The sequence below is a fragment of the Bombina bombina genome, unplaced genomic scaffold (assembly GCF_027579735.1).
Source record: "Bombina bombina isolate aBomBom1 unplaced genomic scaffold, aBomBom1.pri scaffold_1594, whole genome shotgun sequence".
NCBI classification, from domain to species: Eukaryota; Metazoa; Chordata; class Amphibia; order Anura; family Bombinatoridae; genus Bombina; species Bombina bombina.
Window position 1 is genome coordinate 655 of NW_026512256.1, and position 23,128 is coordinate 23,782.

Here is a 23,128-nt window from a genome sequence, read left to right on the forward strand (position 1 = left end):
TGTTGCCTGTACAACGGCAAAGAGAATGACTGGGGTAGGCGGAGCCTAGGAGGGATCATGTGACCAGCTTTGCTGGGCTCTTTGCCATTTCCTGTTGGGGAAGAGAATATCCCACAAGTAAGGATGACGCCGTGGACCGGACACACCTATGTTGGAGAAATGGCCATTTATTTTCTATGTGGGTATTTTGCTCTTAATTGGTGTTATATACTAGGTGTTAATAGATGAGTGTCCCTTTTATTACTGGTATATCATATGCATCAAACAAAATATATTTTTTCAAAGTCCCTTTAAAATGGACAGTATACTCTACAATTTTTTATTGTTTAAAAAGAATCCCATTATTGCCCATTCCCTAGTTTTGCATAACCAACATGGTTATATTAATATAATTTTTACCGTATCTAAGCCTCTGCAGACTGCCCCCTTATTTCAGTTCTTTTGACAACAGACATGCATTTAGCCAATTAGTGCTGACTCATAACTCTACAGAACTGAGCACAATGTTATATATATGACACACATGAACTATCACTGCCTAGCTCTGAAAAACTGTCAAACTGCACTGGGATAAGAGGCAGCCTTCAAGGGCTTACAAATTAGCATGGGCCTAATTAGTATTCATTGTTGAAAGCTAAACCTAAGAAGACATAGCAAATTTGATAACAAAAGTAAATTGAAGTTTCTGCATGCCCTATCAATCATAAGTTTAATTATGAGTAGACTGTCCCTTTAAGAACCATTACACAAAACGAGAATTATCCACTGCATTCACAAATTTGATAAATCATAAAACTGTTTATTTTTTCCCAGGTATAAAGATACAGAGCTGTAGTATCCCGAAGTAAATGATTCTCTGACAAGTAGATTACAAACATTTTAAAAGCAGACAGCGTTCACATTATTACACAGAGGTCCCATCAGCATTCTGGCTTGGAGTAGAATCCTTCTTATTGTCTTCAGGTTTCATTGCAGGGAACAGCAGAACTTCCTGTTGGACATACAATACACAATTAGCAACAATACCAACAAAAAGGAACAGGTATGAACAAGAACATTTATCAAGCTGCAGGTGGACAAGTTCTGAAGCAGAAAACCTGTCTGCTATGTCTATTTGCTATTCATCATTACTTTGCAAAAACAAAAAATGTATGCTTACCTGATAAATGATTTTCTTTCCTGGCAGGGAGAGTCCACAAATCCATTAATTACCGTTGGGAAATACAATACCTGGCCAACAGGAGGAGGCAAAGACACCCCAGCCAAAAGCTATAAGTACGCCTCCCACTTCCCCTACTCCCCCAGTAATTCAGCCGAGGGAAAGGAATAGTAAGAGAAACACTAGGGGTATGGAGGTGCTGGAAGATAAGGAAAACAATGCAGCCAGAACAAATTTAGAGTGGGTTTGTGGACTCTCCCTGCCAGGAAAGAATTGATCATCAGGTAAGCATAAATTTTGTTTTCATGCGAATGGCAGAGAGGAGTCCACAAATCCATGCATAACTGTTGGGAACCCAATACCCAAGCTAGAGAGGACACATAATGAACACGGTGGGAAAGAAAAAGGCAGGCAGACCTAAACTGATAGCAGCATACCAAAAGTAGCCTCAGCTGAGGCAAAAACATCAAATGTAAAATTTTGAAAAGGTATGCAAAGAGGACCAGGTAGCTGCTTTACAGATATGCTCCATTTAAGCTTCATTCTTAAAAGCCCAAGAAGAGGCCACTGCCTGGGTAGAATGAGGCGTAATCCTCCCAGGAGGCTGCTGACCAGCTTCCAAATATAAGGAATGACACTCCTCAGCCAAAAGGAAAGTAGTCGCAGTAGCCTTTTGACTCTTGCGCTTACCTGCATATAAAAGACAACAAGGAAGAAGATGGTCTAAAATCCTTGGTTGCATGAATATAGAATTTCAAAGCACACACTACATCCAAATTGTGCAACATATATTTTTGAAATGTCCGTTTACAAATTACATTGTCTAAACCCTTTAGATCATTTTCTGCCCGTGCAACCAGTCTGCTGTTACTACCCCTCAGTGCATGGGCTGTCCTCTCCTAAATCTATTAGAACAAGCTGCCTGATGAGCTGTGCTTGATGGCCTGAGAGCACAACATATTTAAATACATTGTATAGCTGCTGATCTATGCTTAGCTGTCCTGTATTGCCTGCTAAACAATGAAAAATATATCACCCTTAAAAAATACTTGTGTAATAAACGTCAGAGCTTTCACTGCAGACATCGTCTCTGTAAGATTGATGAGACTGGGACAGGCTGTGGATATGGCAAGACAAGCAGAGAAATCACTTCAGCTAAACTGCTCAGCCTGCTAGTAACCTGATACAGCAAGACCGGGTAGTGAGCCGATTTCTCTGCTTGTCTTGCTGTATCGTTCTACAGCCTGTCCCAATCACATCAATCTTACAGAGATGTCTTCAGTTAAAGCTCTGGCGTTTATTACACATAGGAATTTTAAAAGATTATGTATTTTTATTGTTTAGCAAGAATTAGAGAGGATTTGTGCAGGCAAATTTCTAATGTTCATTTGACATAGGAATTTGCATATAGCCTATGATTGGAGGGTTGGCGTGCTAGACTAAAGCACAGCTCAGCCCTTTCCTGGGGGAGTGCCAGCACTGTGGATAATACTCACAGGAACAGGAATAAAAAGCTAATTTTTGCAAAATGTATTGTTAGCAAGTTTAACTATATATATAAGCTCTAATTTCTTTAGTCACTTTCTAGTTTCCTTTAGGAACATAGACTTGTGATTGCTGTGTAAACTGGCCCTTAAAGTTCAACCCATTGTAATAGGCTGTGGTTTCAAAGCACAAAACCAGCAACTTCATATACAAAAATAAACCTGAAAATGCCATTTCTCAAATATTTTACACTCTGCAGCTGGTATAACAAGTCATTGAAAATACATTAATGGAAAAACAATTTTAGTGTACTGTCCCTTTAAGTCCAGAATTGGACAGAAAGTTCCCTCTTTTTTGGGAACCACAAATAGGTTTGAAGAGTAACCCTGACCTCTTTAAAGGAAGGTACTGGAACAATAACCCCCATGGAAGCTAGACCATTTAAAAAGGCAGCCCTCTTTTCTGGCTTTGAAGGAGACGAGAAAGGAGGTATCTGCCTCTTGGGGGGGATGAGAACAGAATCCTTTCCTGTACCCCTGGGAGACAACATCCCGAAATCAAGTGTCCTGAAAAAAAAAAAAAAGGATAGTCTGCCCCCTACACAATCCGATTTCGGATCGGGGGCCATCCCGTCATGCCGACTTATTGTCAGAGGAGGGCTTCTTGGACTGCTTGTTCCTGTTCTAAGACTGACTAGCGAGCCTTGGATCTAGCCTTCTTACCCTGAGGGAGGAAAGCACCCTTCCCTCCAGTCGTCGTGGAAAAAAAAAATGTAATCCAGGCCTGGACAAAACAATCACTTTGCAACTGCCGCTTTGCCAGCAGCCGGTTGAAAAAGAAGTCCCATTTGGTGAAACATTCTCCTTAAGTACCCTTCCATTTTTCTGTCCATGGGGTCCCTGAAAGAAGTGCTATCCTAAAGAGGAATAGTAGTACGGTTAGCCAGAGTGGAGATAGCACCATCCACTTTGGGAATGGAACTCCACAATTCCAGTTGAGACTCTGGTACAGGGAACATCCTCTTGAAATTAGGGGACAGGGAAAAAGGAATCCCAGGGCCTCTCCCACTCCTTGCAAATAATCTCCACCATGCAAGACGAAAAAACCTCGGGAGCTTTTGGTCTAGTTTGATGGACCCTATCCAGCTTAGGAATTTTAGGTTCCTCAGATGTTCTAGGCTCAGGAACATCCAGAGTCAATAAGACTTCCTTGAATAAGAAGCTAAGATGTTCAAGCTTAAATCTGAAGCTTACCTCCTCAAGCTCCCCTGGATCTTCTTCAGGAGGAGTCAGAGGAAGAGAGCTCAACCTCAGAAGCTGCTGAGGACCAGTACCTCTCAGAATGCTGAGACAAGCTGACCAACACGGTCTCCAAAAGGAGTATGGATAGCCTCTTAAGGAGAAACATGTTTAAACCTCTTGCCTGAAACAGGAATTGCACTCAGCGCAGATGAAACAGCAGATTGTAGTTGTGTAACAAAATCTAGTGGCAAGAAAATAAAAACAAGTTGATGAATGTGCTGAGCCACAGGGTACTGCATGTACAATATTAGGGGATGGCGACTGAGGAAAAAGTTGTGGCATATCCTGGACAATAGAGTCCTGGGAGGTGGAGGGCTCTGAGGGGTTAATTTCTTTACCAGGAACAAGGGCAGACTGAGACCCTTTAACCTTTGATTTTAAAACAGAAGCTAGACATACAGAGCACAACCGTGCAGGGGGGCATACCATGGTCTCTTCACAAAATACAAATCTGTCTGATAGTAAAATAGGAGGATTATTAGCTTCCAAACGAACATTCAGAATTGTTCTCCATAGCCTGAGTAGATAGATTGACAAAAAAACAAAACAAAAAAAATCCTATTAGCAAACAACTGTAACCTTCTGCAAGAGAGAAATCTGATGAAAAGGAGCAAACCTACAATGGGAAATCCTTAAAGGAAAAGTCCTAAAAGGAAAAAACACTGTAGCGCTGTACAAGACAGCTTAATTAGCAATGCATGAAAGAAATTAGTGTATAATAAAATTGCATTTAATCAAGAGAGATAATAAAAAAAAAAAATCTCCTGGGAGGAGACAATAAATAAAAAAAGATAAAATGTATGCAATATATATTAATATATATATATATATATATATATATATATATATATATATATATATATATATATATATATATATATATATATATATATATATATATATATATATATATATATATATATATATATATATATACACACACATATATACACACAACAAAAAAGCAATCACATACAATCCAGCATACACAATGGGTTAAAATAACAAACTAATAAAGTTCATATCCACGAGAGGGACAAATCCCACAAAAGGAGGCTCGAGTGCGGTGACCGGACTTCAAATGTAAGGAAAACGCTGAAATTGGAAGGAAGATCCCAATCAAAATTGGAAGAAAAAAACAAATCTAAGGTGCGTTAAAGTACTTACACCGGGAGGATTTGGCTTTGGTTCACAACAGGTAGTCCTTTAAATCAACTGGCAAGGATCCTAACACATGAGTTTATGCCGATAACAGGCTCCAATGTCTGTGCTCAGGAAGAAGATTCCCTTATTCACTCCAGTTACATCAATACCCGATATCTCTCAGTGATGTGGCCATGTAATGTAATTCATCTCAATGGCCTCTCCAATCAAGACACTGAGTGCAATTATTTCTTATTTCCAGGAGCAAACGTTAGAACAGAAAAACAGATATAACTCCCAGCACCTCCAACGGATCCCCACTAAGGCCGGGGCACTTACCACCTCCAATCGGTCGTAATCAAATGGCAGAGATCAGGATATAACATACTAACCAGCCCTCCATTGAGGGGAACAAAGGTGCCACTCAGTCACCCAGTAATAAAGTCCTTCAAAAATAGGAGAAACCTAGAATTAAGAAAAAAGGACTTACCCTCAAGTGTCTCTGCTGTGGAGAAGTCATAGCACTTCCAGGTCTGACAGCTTTATCCACTTCTGACAGAGACCTGGGAGAAAAGGAAAGCAGTGTAAGCTTACATTGGTTCTCAGAGGGGGTGTTAGCCAACATGTACTGGAAGGAGGTCAGGGAAGCTTCCCTGCGACATCCAGTAGCTAACCGTCACCAAAACTCTTACAAAGAGAATTACATGGCTACCTGTTGACCCCATTCCTATCTTGCAGGGAAACTACTCATTAAAGGAGTAAAATTCAAGTATCTTCAGAGCATGTTCTCTGCCTACCTCCTTTAGTATAGGAAGAATTACTGGGGAAGTGGGAGGGATACTTATATATTTTGGCTGGGGTGTCTTTGCCTTCTTTGCGGACAGGTGTTGTATTTCCTAACAGTAATGAATGGATTCTTGGACTCTCCCTGCTATTAGAAAGAAATTTTAGATTGCACAAAATAAGGGTCCGTCAATCACCTCAAACAAGTGGGTTGTGGCATTTATCACTGCATAAAAATACTGGACCACGTCACTTCCGGCGACGTAGAATCAGCTGTTTGACCGCAAAACCTCCACTACGCATGCACTCCACCACACTCCGCCGCAGTCCAGTATTCTTATGGGGATGAGAACAAGTCTGAGCAAAAATGGAATCTCTGCACATGCCCTACACCACAGAACCTAATCTCTAACCACAAATATATATGGTGCACTGTAATTGCCCCATCTTAACTATTTTGGTTTTTGCCTCTGCCTGGGGGGGTTCAAGAGGGGCAACCCCACCGATCCTCTGGCATCCACCCCAAATATATATATATATATATATTTGCAGTCAGACAGTTGAGCAGTGTCACCGGAAGTGAGGCAGTCTTATGGGTCAGAACAGTGTCAGAAAGGATAAAAAGCAGGAAAGGTTTCTTACATTTTTATAAAAGGCTGCACTGTAACATCCTAAAAGCTGTAATATGCCTTGATACATTTTCTCTTAAATGAGTCATTGCTGCTATTGTACCTTTATGTTATTTGAATCCGTGAGGAACATAGTGAGTCTGTCAATACCCATTCCCCAGCCAGCTGTTGGGGGAAGCCCATATTCCAATGCAGTGCAGAAATTTTCATCTACAAACATAGCTTCATCATCTCCAGCATCTTTGGCCTGTTAAAATAATGATAAAGTAGTGATTCACTGACCTAGGTTTCAATACAATCTACTATGCTGTGTCCAGTGCACTAGAAACCTTTGTATAATAATATTATATATATCAGGTACACTGACATGACACTAAGTAGGTGTGGGATAAGTGCAATCACTGATCACTTGCTGTTATTGGTGGGTGGGGTGTAGGATTTACAAGCCTGTGGCACACTATAGTACAGGTTAGTCTGAGGAAGGGGCACTGTGCTTTCGCAAAACTTCAAATAAAATAATTACGTGAAGATATCCAAAGTCAATTGAGTGCTTATTTTGGATGTTGGATTTTTTTGCTATAGCACCCTGGCAACTATAAATAAAACACAACGACTAATGAATTGGAACTTGTAATGTTTCAACTATAATAACATTTGAATTCCCTTGTGCGTAAATAAAGACTGCATATTTTGTTAATGGAAGTAAATTGGAAAGTTGTTTAAATTTCATGCTTAATCTGAATCATGACATTTTAATTTTGACTTGAGTGTCCCTTTAAATCATTAACTTGTAGTATGTACAACCTACAACCCAATGCATATCCTGTAATCTCCTTGGAAAATCTGCTTTTACATTTTTCACATATATGTTGGCACTGCAGTGAGACACACTAAAAATGTCACAATATTCAAGTTGCATACCTGCAAAACATTTTTCTTATACATACAAGTGAATTTGAAATACAGTGGAGTAACCCCTTTCTAAATCATACTTAAAAGGGATAGTAAAGTCCAAAATAACAGAATTTATGCTTACCTGATAAATTACTTTCTCTTACAGTGTATCCAGTCAACGGATTCATCCTTACTTGTGGGATATTCTCATTCCCTACAGGAAGTGGCAAAGAGAGCACACAGCAAAGCTGTCCATATAGCTCCCCTTCAGGCTCCGCCCCCCAGTCATTCGACCGACGGTTAGGAGAAAAAGGAGAAACCATAGGGTGCAGTGGTGACTGTAGTTTAAACAATACATTTTAACCTGGCTTAATTGCCAGGGCGGGCCGTGGACTGGATACACCGTTAGAGAAAGTAATTTATCAGGTAAGCATAAATTCTGTTTTCTCTTAAAAGGTGTATCCAGTCCACGGATTCATCCTTACTTGTGGGATACCAATACCAAAGCTTAAGGACACGGATGAAGGGAGGGAACAAGACAGGTAACCTAAACGGAAGGCACCACTGCTTGCAAAACCTTTCTCCCAAAAAAAAGCCTCCAAAGAAGCAAAAGTATTGAATTTGTAAAATTTGGCAAAAGTATGCAGTGAAGACCAAGTCGCTGCCCTACAAATCTGTTCAACAGAAGCCTCATTCTTGAAAGCCCATGTGGAAGCCACAGCTCTGGTGGAATGAGCTGTAATTCGTTCAGGAGGCTGCTGTCCAGCAGTCTCATAAGCTAATCGGATGATGCTTTTCAGCCAGAAGGAAAGAGGTAGCAGTTGCTTTCTGACCTCTCCTCTTACCAGAATAGACAACAAACAAGGATGATGTTTGTCTGAAATCTTTAGTTGCTTGTAAATAGAATTTTAAAGCACGAACCACATCAAGATTGTGCAACAGTCGTTTCTTCCTTGAGGATGGATTAGGACACAGAGAAGGAACAATGATTTCCTGGTTAATATTCTTATTAGAAACCACTTTAAGAAGAAAACCAGGTTTGGTACGCAAAACTACCCTATCTGCATGGAACACCAGATAGGGTGAATTACACTGCAAAGCAGATAATTCTGAAACTCTTCGAGCAGAAGATATAGCTACCAAAAACAAAACTTTCCAAGATAATAACTTAATATCTATGGAATGTAAAGGTTCAAACGGAACCCCTTGAAGAACTGAAAGAACTAAATTTAGACTCCATGGAGGAGCCACAGGTTTATAGACAGGCTTGATTCTGACTAAAGCCTGTGCAAATGCTTGAACGCCTGGGACATCTGCCAGACGCTTGTGTAACAAGATAGACAGAGCAGATATCTGTCCCTTTAAGGTACTAGCTGATAACCCTTTCTCCAATCCTTCTTGGAGAAAAGACAATATCCTTGGAATCCTAATCTTAATCCACGAGTAACCCTTGGATTCACACCAACAAAGATATTTCCGCCATATCTTATGGTAAATTTTCCTGGTGACAGGTTTTCTAGCTTGGATCAGAGTATCTATGACTGATTCAGAGAACCCACGCTTGGATAGAATTAAGCGTTCAATCTCCAAGCAGTCAACTGCAGAGAAACTAGATTTGGATGCTTGAATGGACCCTGTATTAGAAGATCCTGACTCATTGGCAGTGTCCATGGTGGGACAGATGACATGTCCACTAGGTCTGCATACCAAGTCCTGCGTGGCCACGCAGGTGCTATCAGAATTACTGATGCCTTCTCCAGTTTGATTCTGGCTATCAGCCGAGGGAGAAGGGGAAACGGTGGAAAGACATAGGCCAGATTGAAGGACCAAGGCGCTACTAGAGCATCTATCAAAGCCGCCTTGGGGTCCCTGGACCCGGATCCGTAAAGAGGAAGTTTGGTGTTCTGACGGGACGCCATCAGATCCAACTCTGGAATGCCCCAAAGCTGAGTCAGCTGAGCAAATACCTCCGGGTGAAGTTCCCACTCCCCCGGGTGAAAAGTCTGACGACTTAGGAAATCCGCTTCCCAGTTGTCTACTCCTGGGATGTGAATCGCAGATAGGTGGCAAGAGTGATCCTCCTCCGCCCACCTGATTATCTTGGTTACTTCCTTCATCGCTAAAGAAATCTTTGTTCCTCCCTGATGATTGATGTATGCTACAGTCATGATGTTGTCCGACTGAAATCTGATGAACTTGGCCGCCGCTAGCTGAGGCCAAGCCTGGAGAGTATTGAATATCGCTCTCAGCTCCAAAATGTTTATCGGGAGAAGGGACTCTTCCCGAAACCATAGGCCCTGAGCTTTCAGGGAGCCCCAGACCGCGCCCCAGCCTAACAGACTGGCGTCGGTCGTTAAAATGATTCACTCCGGTCTGCGGAAGCACATTCCCTGAGACAGGTGATCCTGAGACAACCACCAGAGAAGAGAATCTCTGGTTTCCTGGTCCAGTTGGATTTGAGGAGACAAATCTGCATAATCCCCATTCCACTGTTTGAGCATGCACAATTGCAGTGGTCTGAGATGAATGCGAGCAAATGGGACTACGTCCATTGCTGCTACCATTAATCCGATAACCTCCATGCACTGAGCTACAGATGGCCGAGGAATTGAATGAAGAGCTCGGCAAGTACTTAGAAGCTTTTACTTTCTGACCTCCGTCAGAAGGGAACCCTTGTGAGTGGGGACAGAGAACTTTTTTCGGTGTTCACCTTCCACCCGTGAGACCTTAGAAAGGCCAGAACAATATCCGTATGAGCCTTGGCTCTGGGAAAAGACGACGCCTGAATCAAGATGTCGTCCAGATAGGGTGCTACTGCAAAGCCCCGCGGTCTTAGAACCGCTAGAAGGGACCCTAGCACTTTTGTGAAAATTCTTGGAGCGGTGGCCAACCCGAAGGGAAGGGCCACGAACTGGTAATGCTTGTCCAGAAAAGCAAACCTTAGGAACTGATGGTGATCTTTGTGGATAGGAATATGAAGGTACGCATCCTTTAGATCCACGGTAGTCATATATTGACCTTCCTGGATCATCAGTAAAATTGTCCGAATGGTCTCCATCTTGAAGGATGGAACTCTGAGGAATTTGTTTAGAATTTTTAGATCCAGGATTGGTCTGAAAGTTCCTTCCTTTTTGGGAACCACAAACAGGTTTGAGTAAAAACCCAGTCCTTGTTCTGTAATTGGAACTGGACATATAACTCCCATCTTGATTAGATCTTCTACACAGCGTAAGAACGCCTCTTTCTTTGTCTGGTCTGAAGACAGACGAGAAATGTGGAACCTTCCCCTTGGAGGAAGGTCCTTGAATTTTTGAAGATATCCCTGAGCAACTCTCTCTAATGCCCAGGGATCGGGAACATCTCTTGCCCAAGCCTGAGCAAAGAGAGAGAGTCTGCCCCCTACCAGATCCGGTCCCGGATCGGGGGCTACCCCTTCATGCTGTCTTAGTAGCAGCTGCAGGCTTCTTGGCCTGTTTACCCTTTTTCCAGCCCTGCAAAGGCTTCCAGGTTGCCTTGGGCTGTGAAGTGTTACCCTCCTGCTTTGCGGTTGCAGAGGTTGAAGCAGGACCGCTCCTGAAGTTGCGAAAGGAACGAAAATTAGCCTCGTTTTTAGCCTTAAAAGGACTATCTTGGGGGAGGGCATGGCCCTTTCCCCCAGTGATATCCGAAATAATCTCTTTCAACTCTGGCCCGAAAAGGGTCTTTCCCTTGAAAGGGATATTCAGTAACTTAGTTTTAGACGACACATCGGCCGACCATGATTTCAGCCAGAGCGCTCTGCGCGCCATGATGGCAAAACCAGAATTATTCACTGCTAACTTTGCTAATTGCAAAGCGTCATCTGTTATAAAAGAATTAGCCAGCTTTAGAGCTTTAATTCTATCCATAATTTCGTCATATGAGGTCTCTGTCTGGAGCGACTCCTCCAGCGCCTCAAACCAGAAAGCCACTGCAGTAGTCACAGGAATAATGCAGGCAATAGGTTGGAGAAGGAAACCTTGTTGAACAAATATTTTCTTTAGTAAACCTTCCAATTTTTTATCCATAGGATCTTTGAAAGCACAACTGTCTTCAATTGGTATGGTTGTGCACTTGGCAAGTGTTGAAATTGCCCCCTCTACCTTAGGGATTGTCTGCCATGCGTACTGCCTGGGATCAGTTCTAGGGAACATTTTCTTAAAGATAGGGGGGGGGGGGAACAAAGGGTACACCTGGTCTCTCCCACTCCCTATCCACAATGTCCGCCACCCTCTTCGGGATCGGAAACGCATCAGTGTATACAGGGACTTCTAGGAATCTGTCCATTTTACACAATTTCTCTGGGACCACCATGGGGTCGCAATCATCCAGCGTAGCTAATACCTCCTTCCTTAAATTTAAACGCTAAGGAATCCGATTCTGCCCGCTGAGAAATCTTTCCTGTATCTGAAATTTCTCCCTCGGACAGCACATCCCTCACCGTCATTTTAGAGTGTTGTGAGGGTACAACAGATAAACCTTCCAAAGCTTCTGATTGCTCATACTCTGTTCTTAAAACCAAGCTATCACGCTTTTTAGTAAAAACTGGTAGTTTGGATAAAAATGCCGCAAGGGAATTATCCATGACTGCTGCTAATTGTTGTAATGTAATAGGGACCATTGCGCTAGAGGTACTAGGCATAGCTTGCGCGGGCGTGACTGGTGTCGACACATGGGGAGAGGAAGGTGGACTATCCTCATTGCCTTCTGTTAAAGAATCATCTTGGGCTACATTTTTAAGTTAAAGACTGAAAAATACAATTTGAGAACAAAACGGTACTGTGCCTTTAAATAATAAAAGCGCACACTCTTACTAAATGTTCAAAAATGATCCAATCTTTCTGAAAATTTCACCACACGATCTTAATGCTTGGTAATGGTTGCACAGCAAATATTAAGTCAATTAACCCCTTAATGCCCGAACCGGAGCAACCTAAAGCCGACAACCGTTTAGCAAACTACAGCACCATGCCACAGCAATCTGCTGTGGCCCTACCTTGCCCCTGGGGATTAGTTGATTAAAAATAAGCCTCTATGAAGTCCTCAAGAAGTTTTAGGACCCTCCACGTGAAGCTGCATGAAGCTGACTGTAAAATGAAGAGTGCAACCGAGGCGCAAAAATTAGGCCCCCTCCCTCTCCACTCCGGAGTTGTGGGGCCTTCAAAACCCTAAATAGGTGTCCAAAATACTGCCATGTGGAATAAAAACCCCAAATAACACTCCAAAAGTGATAAAAAACCATGTATAGTGATTATATTTTACTAAAAAAATAATCGAATGCCCTTTAACAGTGTCCACCAGCCATTTAGCCCTGTTAAATAAGCCTTCCTTCTATACTGAGTCTCAGAATATGGCTTACCTTCCCCACATGGGGATTCTTGTCAGTCTTCTAGCATTACTAAGTCTTGACTAGAAAAAGATGACTGAACATACCTTGTAGCAGTTAAGCCTGCAAACTGCTCCCCCCAACTGAAGTTTTCTTGGTACTCCTCAGTCCTGCGTGGGAACAGCAGTGGATTTTAGTTACAACATGCTAAAATCATTTTCCTCTCAGCAGAATTCATCACTTTCTGCTACAGAGTAAATAGTACAAACCGGCACTATTTCAAAATAAACTTTTGATTGAAGATATAAAAACTACAAATCTAACACCACATTCACTTTACCCTCCCGTGGAGATGCTACTTGTTAGAGCGGCAAAGAGAATGACTGGGGGGGGGCGGAGCTATATGGACAGCTTTGCTGTGTGCTCTCTTTGCCACTTCCTGTAGGGAATGAGAATATCCCACAAGTAAGGATGAATCCGTGGACTGGATACACCTTGTAAGAGAAATTATACTTTCATAATTCAGATAGAGCATGCAATTTTGAACAACTGTGTAATTTACTTCTATTGTTAAATTTACTTTGTTCACTTGACATCCTTAGTTGAAATCAGCAATGCACTACTGGAAGCTATGACAGCACATCAGGTGAGCCAATGACAAGAGACATGTATGCAGTCACCAATTACCAGCTAGCTTGCAGTAGTGCATTGCTGATTAAGTCTACGTAGGAATACTCTTCAAAAGGATACCAAGAGAAGAAATTAAATTTGATAAAATAAGTAAATGGGAAAGTTGTTTAAAACCAAACAGCGAATATGCTATGTGTGTAATTCGTTTGGTAGAAAGAATATTCCTGTGGACATTCATTTAGGACAATCCAATGTTGATAAGAAAGAAAATCCATTAAAATTCAGTAATCAAAATGTTATTTCCAGTTTTCAAATTTTCATAATTAAATCGAAAAATCCACATTCGAAACTTTAAATGCAACATTTGATTAAACAAATACAATACTATTCGGAAGTAGGGAATTTAGTAAATTGATACATAATAGATAAAAACATTTGAATTAATTTATTTGTATTTCAAATATTGCATAATTCGAATATTACATTTAAACAGAGCATTAGAAATACTATTGCATTAAACTAATGTTAGAATGTTGTTCAAACATTCAAAACAAACAAACGCATGTTAAAATTAGTTTCATTTTTCGAATGTTGCAAAACACTCGCCCATGCCTAGTGATTTTGAGAAGCATTAATGCTAACAATTAACTTGTCGCTGAATTAAAGGACCATTATCGTAGAAAAATGTACATGCTCTAATTTAGAACAGTTCAACACTAGCGATTCTGCATTGTTGTATGTTTAAGCCCACAAAGAAGTTAAACACACAGTTCAAGTACCACTCAGGATCCACAGAGCACGGCCTGGTTTCCAAGCAGGTCACCCATTTTTGAGGATTAAACACATGGCATTGCAGGGTCACTATTGTTAAAACTACATGCCGTAATAAATTGGAGAATTATTTTTTTTTTTACCACGATAATGGGCTTTTAATGGCTGATGAAAACATTATCCTACCTCTGTAAATTTGATATTATACAATATATATGGCATATGAATAAAAAAAAAATGTTTATATTGAATACTTTCAGGACAGCAACTAGTCTAAAGTGACATGAAACCCAATTTTGTTTCGATCATGAATCACATACAAGCAAATTTGATTTTGCTTTTATAACTGTATGCTCAACTATCAAATTTATTGATATCCTCATCCTTTGTTGAAAAGCAGGTAGGGCAGGCTCAGGAGTTGTGCATGTGTCTAGAGCACTATATGGCAGTAGTTTAGCAAGAATGCTTTTAACATTGTTATACATTGTTCAAACACTGCTATCCTGTGCTCCAAAACAAACTGCTGCTATATATTAGTGCTCCAGAAATGTGCAAGCTACCTAGGTATGTTCTTCCACAAAGAATACAATGAGAAGGAAATTTAGTAAGAGTAGTATATTGAATACTTTATGTCGTCTCAGTGTTCCTCAACCACAGTCCTCGAATACCCCCAACAGGCCAGGTTTTCATTAAAGCTGAACCAGTGCACAGGTGACATAATCACTGGTTCAGCTATAATGAAAACCTGGCCTGTTGGGGGTACTTGAGGGCCTGGGTTGAGAAATAATCACAAAAAAAAAAAAAGTTTTTTGTATATTGCATTTAGTTTCATGTTTAGGATATTAGAATGCCACTCCTGTCTGTAGGGGTGTATTACCTAGATTGTATGTTACTTTGGACACATTTTCTTACTGTGCTGATCTCACTCTCTGCTCGGCACACTTTAACCTCTGCAAGATATCATCTACTCAAATAATGTTGCACCTACAGGGAGACTTGCCAGTGTTTGCCAAATATTTAGCGCTTTCTTTGCACACAGTAGTTGTATGGGGGAACACATATTCAATAAGTTTCATAGATTCCATAAACCTCCAGTCTTGGATGTGAGAATGTAGTAGTTAAAGGGATATGAAACCCAGAATTTGTCAGACGGAGCATGCGATTTTAAACTGCTTTTAATTACGATCAATTTTTCGTCGTTCTCTTGGTATCTTTTAGAAAAGCAGGGATGTAAGCTTAGGAGTACTATTTAGCAGCAGTTTTTCAAAAATGTAATCCATATTGAAAGAGCACTAGATGGCAGCACTATGTCTTGCCATGTAGTGTACCAGATGCCTACCTTGGTATCTCTTCAACACAGAATATTTTGATAATAGAAGTAAATTGGAAACTTTTTAAAAATGGTATGCTATGTCTGAACCACAAAATTGATTTGGGTTTCGTATCCCTTTAAGAATTAGGACTATTTTAAAATGAGTTATTGTTCACATACCTTGGCCTGATCCTCAAACAGTTCTCTTTGCCTAATTGGGTCGTTTAACTCTGTGTAGGCATTACACACCTCCTTTTTCATCATAAATAGTTCAAACCTCTCAGTCAGGCCTTTTTGCGAACGATGCCTTATAAATTAGGTAAAAAAAAAAAAACAAAGTTTAATTTGTAAATCTTAATATAAATTCAAACAACCTGCAGATGCGACATTATTAATAAAAAAATAAAATAAAAAAGGGTCGTGAAAATCCTGAGCGTCTTAGATGAGACAAAACTTTTTTTTTTTTTTATTACAACAGAACCTTGTTGAATATCAACAGCCAATTATAATTTTTTCCAAAACAAATTGAAATTGTCTGCTGAATTTGTTTTTTCCCACAGTCAAACTCCATCTACCACTCGCCTTATTTGGAGGAATTAATTTAAGAATTAACTGCAAGCTCATCTGTAACTAGATATTTTCACCCTGTGCAAGTATATAGTATACATTCAACATCAAGCTAAATATTCAGTCTATAAGTCAAATTTTAGTCCCTGTATTATCGATTTAAAACATAATTTATGTAAGAATTTACCTGATAAATTCATTTCTTTCATATTGGCAAGAGTCCATGAGCTAGTGACGTATGGGATATACATTCCTACCAGGAGGGGCAAAGTTTTCCAAACCTCAAAATGCCTATAAATACACCCCCCACCAAACCCACAATTCAGTTTAACGAATAGCCAAGAAGTGGGGTGATAAGAAAGGAGTGAAACCATCAACAAGGAATTGGAATAATTGTGCTTTATACAAAAAAATCATAACCACCACAAAAAGGGTGAGCCTCATGGAGTCTTGCCAATATGAAAGAAATTAATTTATCAGGTAAATTCTTACATAAATTATGTTTTCTTTCATGTAATTGGCAAGACCCAATGAGCTAGTGACGTATGGGATAGCAAATACCCAAAATGTGGAACTCCACGCAAGAGTCACTAGAGAGGGAGGGATAAAAATAAAGACAGCCAATTCCGCTGAAAAATAAATCCACAACCCAAATCAAAAGTTTTAATCTTTATAATGAAAAAAACTCAAATTATAAGCAGAAGAGTCAAACTGAAACAGCTGCCTGAAGAACTTTTCTACCAAAAACTGCTTCTGAAGAAGAGAAAACATCAAAATGGTAGAATTTAGTAAAAGTATGCAAAGAAGACCAAGCTGCTGCTTTGCAAATCTGATCAACAGAAGCTTCATTCTTAAAAGCCCAGGAAGTAGAAACTGACCTAGTAGAATGAGCCGTAATTCTCTGAGGCGGGGACTTACCCGACTCCAAATAATCATGATGAATCAAAAGCTTTAACCAAGATGCCAAAGAAATGGCAGAAGCCTTCTGACCTTTCCTAGAACCAGAAAAGATAACAAATAGACTAGAAGTCTTTCTGAAATCTTTAGTAGCTTCAACATAATATTTCAAAGCTCTAACCACATCCAAAGAATGTAAAAGATCTCTCCAGAGAATTCTTTGGATTAGGACACAATGAAGGGACAACAATTTCTCTACTAATGTTGTTGGAATTCAGAACTTTAGTTAAAAATTTAAATGAAGTCCGCAAAACCGCCTTATCCTGATGAAAAATGAGAAAAGGAGACTCACAAGAAAGAGCAGATAATTCAGAAACTCTTCTAGCAGAAGAAATGGCCAAAAGGAACAATACTTTCCAAGAAAGTAATTTAATGTCCAGAGAATGCATAGGCTCAAACGGTGGAGCCTGTAAAGCCCTCAAAACCAAATTAAGACTCCAAGGAGGAGAGATTGACTTAATGATACGAACCAAAGCCTGTACAAAACAATGAATATCAGGAAGATTAGCAATTTTTCTATGGAACAGAAAGAGCAGAGATTTGTCCTTTCAAGGAACTTGCAGACAAACCCTTATCTAAACCATCCTGAAGAAACTGTACAATTCTAGGAATTCTAAAAGAATGCCAAGAGAATTTATGAGAAGAACACCATGAAATGTAAGTCTTCCAAACTCTGTAATAAATCTTTCTAGATACAGATTTACGAGCCTGCAACATAGTATTAATCACCGAGTCAGAGAAACCTCTATGACTACGCGTTCAATCTCCATACCTTCAAATTTAATGATTTGAGATCCTGATGGAAAAATGGGCCTTGAGATAGAAGGTCTCGCCTTAACGGAAGTGGCCAAGTTTGGCAACTGGACATCCGAACAAGATCCGCACACCAAAACCTGTGAGGCCATGCTGGAGCCACCAGCAGTACAAATGAACGCTCCATTATGCTTTTGGAAATCACTCTTGGAAGAAGAACTAGAGGCGGAAAGATATAAGCAGGTTGAAAACTCCAAGGAAGTGTCAACGCATCCACTGCTTCTGCCTGAGGATCCCTGGACAGATACCTGGGAAGTTCCTGTTCCTGTTTAGATGAGAAGCCATCAGATCTATTTCTGGAAGCCCCCACATCTGAACAATCTGAAAAAACACATCTGGGTGAAGAGACCACTCTCCCGGATGTAAAGTCTGGCGACTGAGATAATCCGCTTCCCAATTGTCTATACCTGGGATATGGACCGCAGAAATTAGACAGGAGCTGGATTCCACCCAGGCAAGTATCCGAGATACTTCTTTCATAGCTTGAGGACTGCGAGTCCCACCTTGATGATTGACATATGCCACGATTGTGACATTGTCCGTTTGAAAACAAATAAACTGTTCTTTCTTCAGAAGAGGCCAAAACTGAAGAGCCCTGAGAATCGCACGGAGTTCCAAAATATTGATTGGTAATCTTGCCTCTTGAGACTTCCAAACCCCCTGCGCTGTCAGAGATCCCCAGACAGCTCCCCAACCTGAAAGACTTGCATCTGTTGTGATCACAGTCCAAGCTGGACGAACAAAAGAAGCCCCTTGAACTAAACGATGATGATCTAACCACCAAGTCAGAGATAGTAAAACATTGGGATTTAAGGATATTAATTGTGATATCTTTGTATAATCCCTGCACCATTGGTTCAGCATACAAAGCTGAAGAGGTCTCATGTGAAAACGAGCAAAAGGGATCGCGTCCGATGCTGCAGTCATGAGACCTAAAACCTCCATGCACATAGCTACTGAAGGGAATGATTGAAACTGAAGGTTTCGACAAAGTGAAATCAATTTCAGACGTCTTTTGTCTGTTAGAGACAAAGTCCTGGATACTTTTTGGTAAATTGATCCTCCAACCATGTCTTTGAAGAAACAACACTAGTTGATTTGTGTGAGATTCTGCAGAATGTAAAGACTGAGCAAGTACCAAGATATCGTCCAAATAAGGAAACACCGCAATACCCCGCTCTCTGATTACAGAGAGTAGGGCACTGAGAACCTTTGAAAAGATCCTTTGAGCTGTTGCTAGGCCAAAAGGAAGAGCAACAAATTGGTAATGCTTGTCTAGAAAAGAGAATCTCAGGAACTGATAGTGATCTGGATGAATCAGAATATGAAGATATGCATCCTGTAAGTCTATTGTGGACATATAATGCCCTTGCTGAACAGAAGGCAGAATAGTCCTTATAGTCACCATCTTGAATGTTGGTATTCTTACAGAACGATTCAAAATTTTTAGATCCAGAACTGGTCTGAAAGAATTCTCCTGCTTTGGAACAATGAAAAGATTGGAATAAAACCCCAGACTCCGTTCCTGAAAAGGAACTGGCACAATTACCCCAGATACCTCTAGGTCTGAAACACACTTCAGGAAAGCCTGAGCCTTTACTGGGTTCACTGGAATGCGGGAGAGAGAAAAAATTCTCACAGGCAGTCTTACTTTGAAACCTATTCTGTACCCTTGAGAAATAATGTTCTGAATCCAATGATTTTGGATTGAATTGATCCAAATATCCTTGTAAAATTTTAGGAATGAGGGCCGCACCTTCATGCGGACTTGAGGGCTGATTTTGATTTTTTAAATGGCTTGGATTTATTCCAGACTGGAGAAGGCTTCCAAATGAAAACCGTTCCTTATTTTGACGAAAGGAACGAAAACGGTTAGCAGCCCTAAATTTACCCTTAGATTTTTTTATCCTGAGGCAAAAAAGCTACCTTCCCCCCAGTGACAGTTGAAATAATAGAATCCAACTGAGAACCAAATAATTTATTACCTTGGAAAGAGAGAGATAGCAACGTTGATTTAGAAGTCATATCAGCATTCCAAGATTTAAGCCATAAAGCTCTTCTAGCTAATATAGCTAAAGACATATCTTACATCAATTCTAATGATATCAAAAATGGCATCACAAATGAAATTATTAGCATGCTGAATTAACTTAACAATGCTATACACATTATGATCTTGTACTTGTTGTGCTAAAGTTTCCAACCAAAAGATTGAAGCAGCAGCAACATCAGCCAAAGAAATAGCAGGCCTAAAAAGATGACCTGAACATAAATAAGCCTTCCTTAGAAAAAAGATTCAAGTTTCCTATCTAAAGGATCTTTAAAAGAAGTACTATCTGCCGTAGGAATAGTAGTACGTTTAGCAAGAGTAGAGATGGCACCATCAACTTTGGGGATCTTTTCCCAAAACTCCAATCTATCAGTTGGCAAAGGATACAGTTTCTTAAACCTTGAAGAAGGAGTAAAAGGAGTACCCAGTCTATTCCATTCCCTAGAAATTACTTCTGAAATAGCATCAGGAACTGGAAAAAACCTCTGGAATAACTACATGAGGTTTAAAAACCGAATTTAAACATTTACTGGTTTTAATATCAAGAGGACTAGTCTCCTCCATATCTAATGCAATCAACACCTCTTTTAATAAGGAACGAATATACTCCATTTTAAATAAATATGAAGATTTGTCAGTGTCAATATCTGAGGTAGAATCTTCTGAAACAGATAGATAAATCAGAATGCTGTTGGTCATTTAAAAATTCATCAAATTTATGAGAAGTTTTAAAAGACCTTTTACGTTTATTAGAAGGTGGTATGACAAAGCCTTCTGAATGGAATTAGAAACAAATTCTCTCACATTAACAGGAATATCCTGAACATTAGATGTTGAAGGAACAACAACAGGTAATGGATTATTACTAATGGAAATATTGTCTGCTTTTGAAAGTTTATCATGACAACTAGCACAAACTACAGCCGGAGGAACAGTTAACACAAGTTTGCAACAAATGCACTTAGCTTTGGTAGAACCGACATTAGGCAGCAGGTTTCCAGTAGTAGATTCTGATACAGGGTCAGCTTGAGACATCTTGCAATATGTAATAGAAAAAATAACATATAAAGCAAAATTATCAATTTCCCTATATGACAGTTTCAGGAATGGGAAAAAATGCAAACAAAATAAGTCTCGTCTGCAACAAACACGAGCGTCAGATGACGCAACTACGTGAAAACTCTCTGCGACAACGAAGAAGCCGGAAATGACGTCATAACGTCAACAAACTTAATTCTTGAGCCAAAAAAGTCTTGCGCCAAGAATGACGCAATAAATTGTAGCATTTTGCGCTCCCGCGAGCCTAACAGCCCGCAATTTAGAAAAGAAAGTCAATTTGAAAAATTTTCAGGTAAAAAAAAAATTCTAAAATGAAACTGACAGTCTGTAAGAAGGAAATATTCTGATTAACCTGAATCATGGCAAATATAATTACAAACATTATATTTAGAACTTTACATATAAAGTGCCAAACCATAGCTGAGAGTGTTTTAAATAAAAGTAAAACATACTTACCAAAAGACACTCCTCTACATAAAGTAGATAGCCAAACCAGTACTGAAATGAGAATCAGTAGAGGTAAGAGTATATTGTCGATCTGAAAAGGGAGGTAGGAGATGAATCTCTACGACCGATAACAGAGAACCTATGAAATAGATCTCCGTTAGGATGACCATTGCATTCAATAGGTAATACTCCCTTCACACCCCTCTGTCAGTCACTGCACTCTGAGAGGAACTGGGCTTCAGCACGCTGAGAAGCGCATGTCAACGTAGAAATCTAGCACAAACTTACTTCACCACCTCCATAGGAGGCAAAGTTTGTAAAAACTGAATTGTGGGTGTGGTGGGGGGTGTATTTATAGGCATTTTGAAGTTTGGAAAACTTTGCCCCTCCTGGTAGGAATGTATATCCCATACATCACTAGCTCATGGACTCTTGCCAATTACATGAAAGAAAAACAGAATTTATGCTTACCTGATAAATTACTTTCTCCAACGGTGTGTCCGGTCCACGGCGTCATCCTTACTTGTGGGATATTCTCTTCCCCAACAGGAAATGGCAAAGAGTCCCAGCAAAGCTGGCCATATAGTCCCTCCTAGGCTCCGCCCACCCCAGTCATTCGACCGACGGACAGGAGGAAATATATATAGGAGAAACCATATGATACCGTGGTGACTGTAGTTAGAGAAAATAATTCATCAGACCTGATTAAAAAACCAGGGCGAGCCGTGGACCGGACACACCGTTGGAGAAAGTAATTTATCAGGTAAGCATAAATTCTGTTTTCTCCAACATTGGTGTGTCCGGTCCACGGCGTCATCCTTACTTGTGGGAACCAATACCAAAGCTTTAGGACACGGATGAAGGGAGGGAGCAAATCAGGTCACCTAAATGGAAGGCACCACGGCTTGCAAAACCTTCTCCCAAAAATAGCCTCCGAAGAAGCAAAAGTATCAAATTTGTAAAATTTGGCAAAAGTGTGCAGTGAAGACCAAGTCGCTGCCTTACATATCTGGTCAACAGAAGCCTCGTTCTTGAAGGCCCATGTGGAAGCCACTGCCCTAGTGGAGTGAGCTGTGATTCTTTCAGGAGGCTGCCGTCCGGCAGTCTCATAAGCCAATCGGATAATGCTTTTAAGCCAAAAGGAAAGAGGTAGAAGTCGCTTTTTGACCTCTCCTTTTACCAGAATAAACAACAAACAAGGAAGATGTTTGTCTGAAATCTTTAGTAGCCTCTAAATAGAATTTTAGAGCACGGACTACGTCCAAATTGTGTAACAAACGTTCCTTCTTTGAAACTGGATTCGGACACAAAGAAGGTACAACTATCTCCTGGTTAATATTTTTGTTAGAAACAACTTTAGGAAGAAAACCAGGCTTAGTACGCAAAACCACCTTATATGCATGGAACACCAGATAGGGCAGAGAACACTGCAGAGCAGATAACTCTGAAACTCTTCTAGCAGAAGAAATTGTAACTAAAAACAAAACTTTCCAAGATAGTAACTTAATATCTATGGAATGTAAAGGTTCAAACGGAACCCCTTGAAGAACTGAAAGAACTAGATTTAGACTCCAGGGAGGAGTCAAAGGTCTGTAAAGAGGCTTGATCCTAACCAGAGCCTGAACAAATGCTTGAACATCTGGCACAGCCGCCAGTCTTTTGTGTAGTAAGACAGATAAAGCAGAGATCTGTCCCCTTAGAGAACTTGCAGATAATCCTTTCTCCAAACCTTCTTGTAGAAAGGAGAGAATCTTAGGAATTTTTATCTTGTTCCATGGGAATCC

General features: G+C 40.2%; 1 protein-coding gene across 1 annotated transcript; it reads right to left on the bottom strand.

Moving 5' to 3' along the window:
• Positions 1–778: 778 nt before the first annotated feature.
• Positions 779–15,758, bottom strand: LOC128644193 (lysine--tRNA ligase-like). The gene is made up of 3 exons (XM_053696894.1): positions 15,632–15,758; positions 6,604–6,747; positions 779–991 (listed from the first exon to the last, which is right to left on the bottom strand). The coding sequence occupies exons 1-3, from the start codon at positions 15,713–15,715 to the stop codon at positions 905–907; spliced, it is 315 nt and encodes a 104-aa protein (XP_053552869.1). The 5' UTR covers positions 15,716–15,758; the 3' UTR covers positions 779–904.
• Between the last annotated feature and the right edge of the window lie 7,370 nt (positions 15,759–23,128).

Coding starts and splice junctions, on each gene's coding strand:
- LOC128644193 (XM_053696894.1), bottom strand. CDS start 15,715: ATGATGAAAAAGGAGGTGTGTAATGCCTACACAGAGTTAAACGACCCA. Junction 6,748..15,631: donor TGTTTGAGGATCAGGCCAAG/GTATGTGAACAA, acceptor TTATTTTAACAG/GCCAAAGATGCTGGAGATGA. Junction 992..6,603: donor CGGATTCAAATAACATAAAG/GTACAATAGCAG, acceptor TATGTCCAACAG/GAAGTTCTGCTGTTCCCTGC.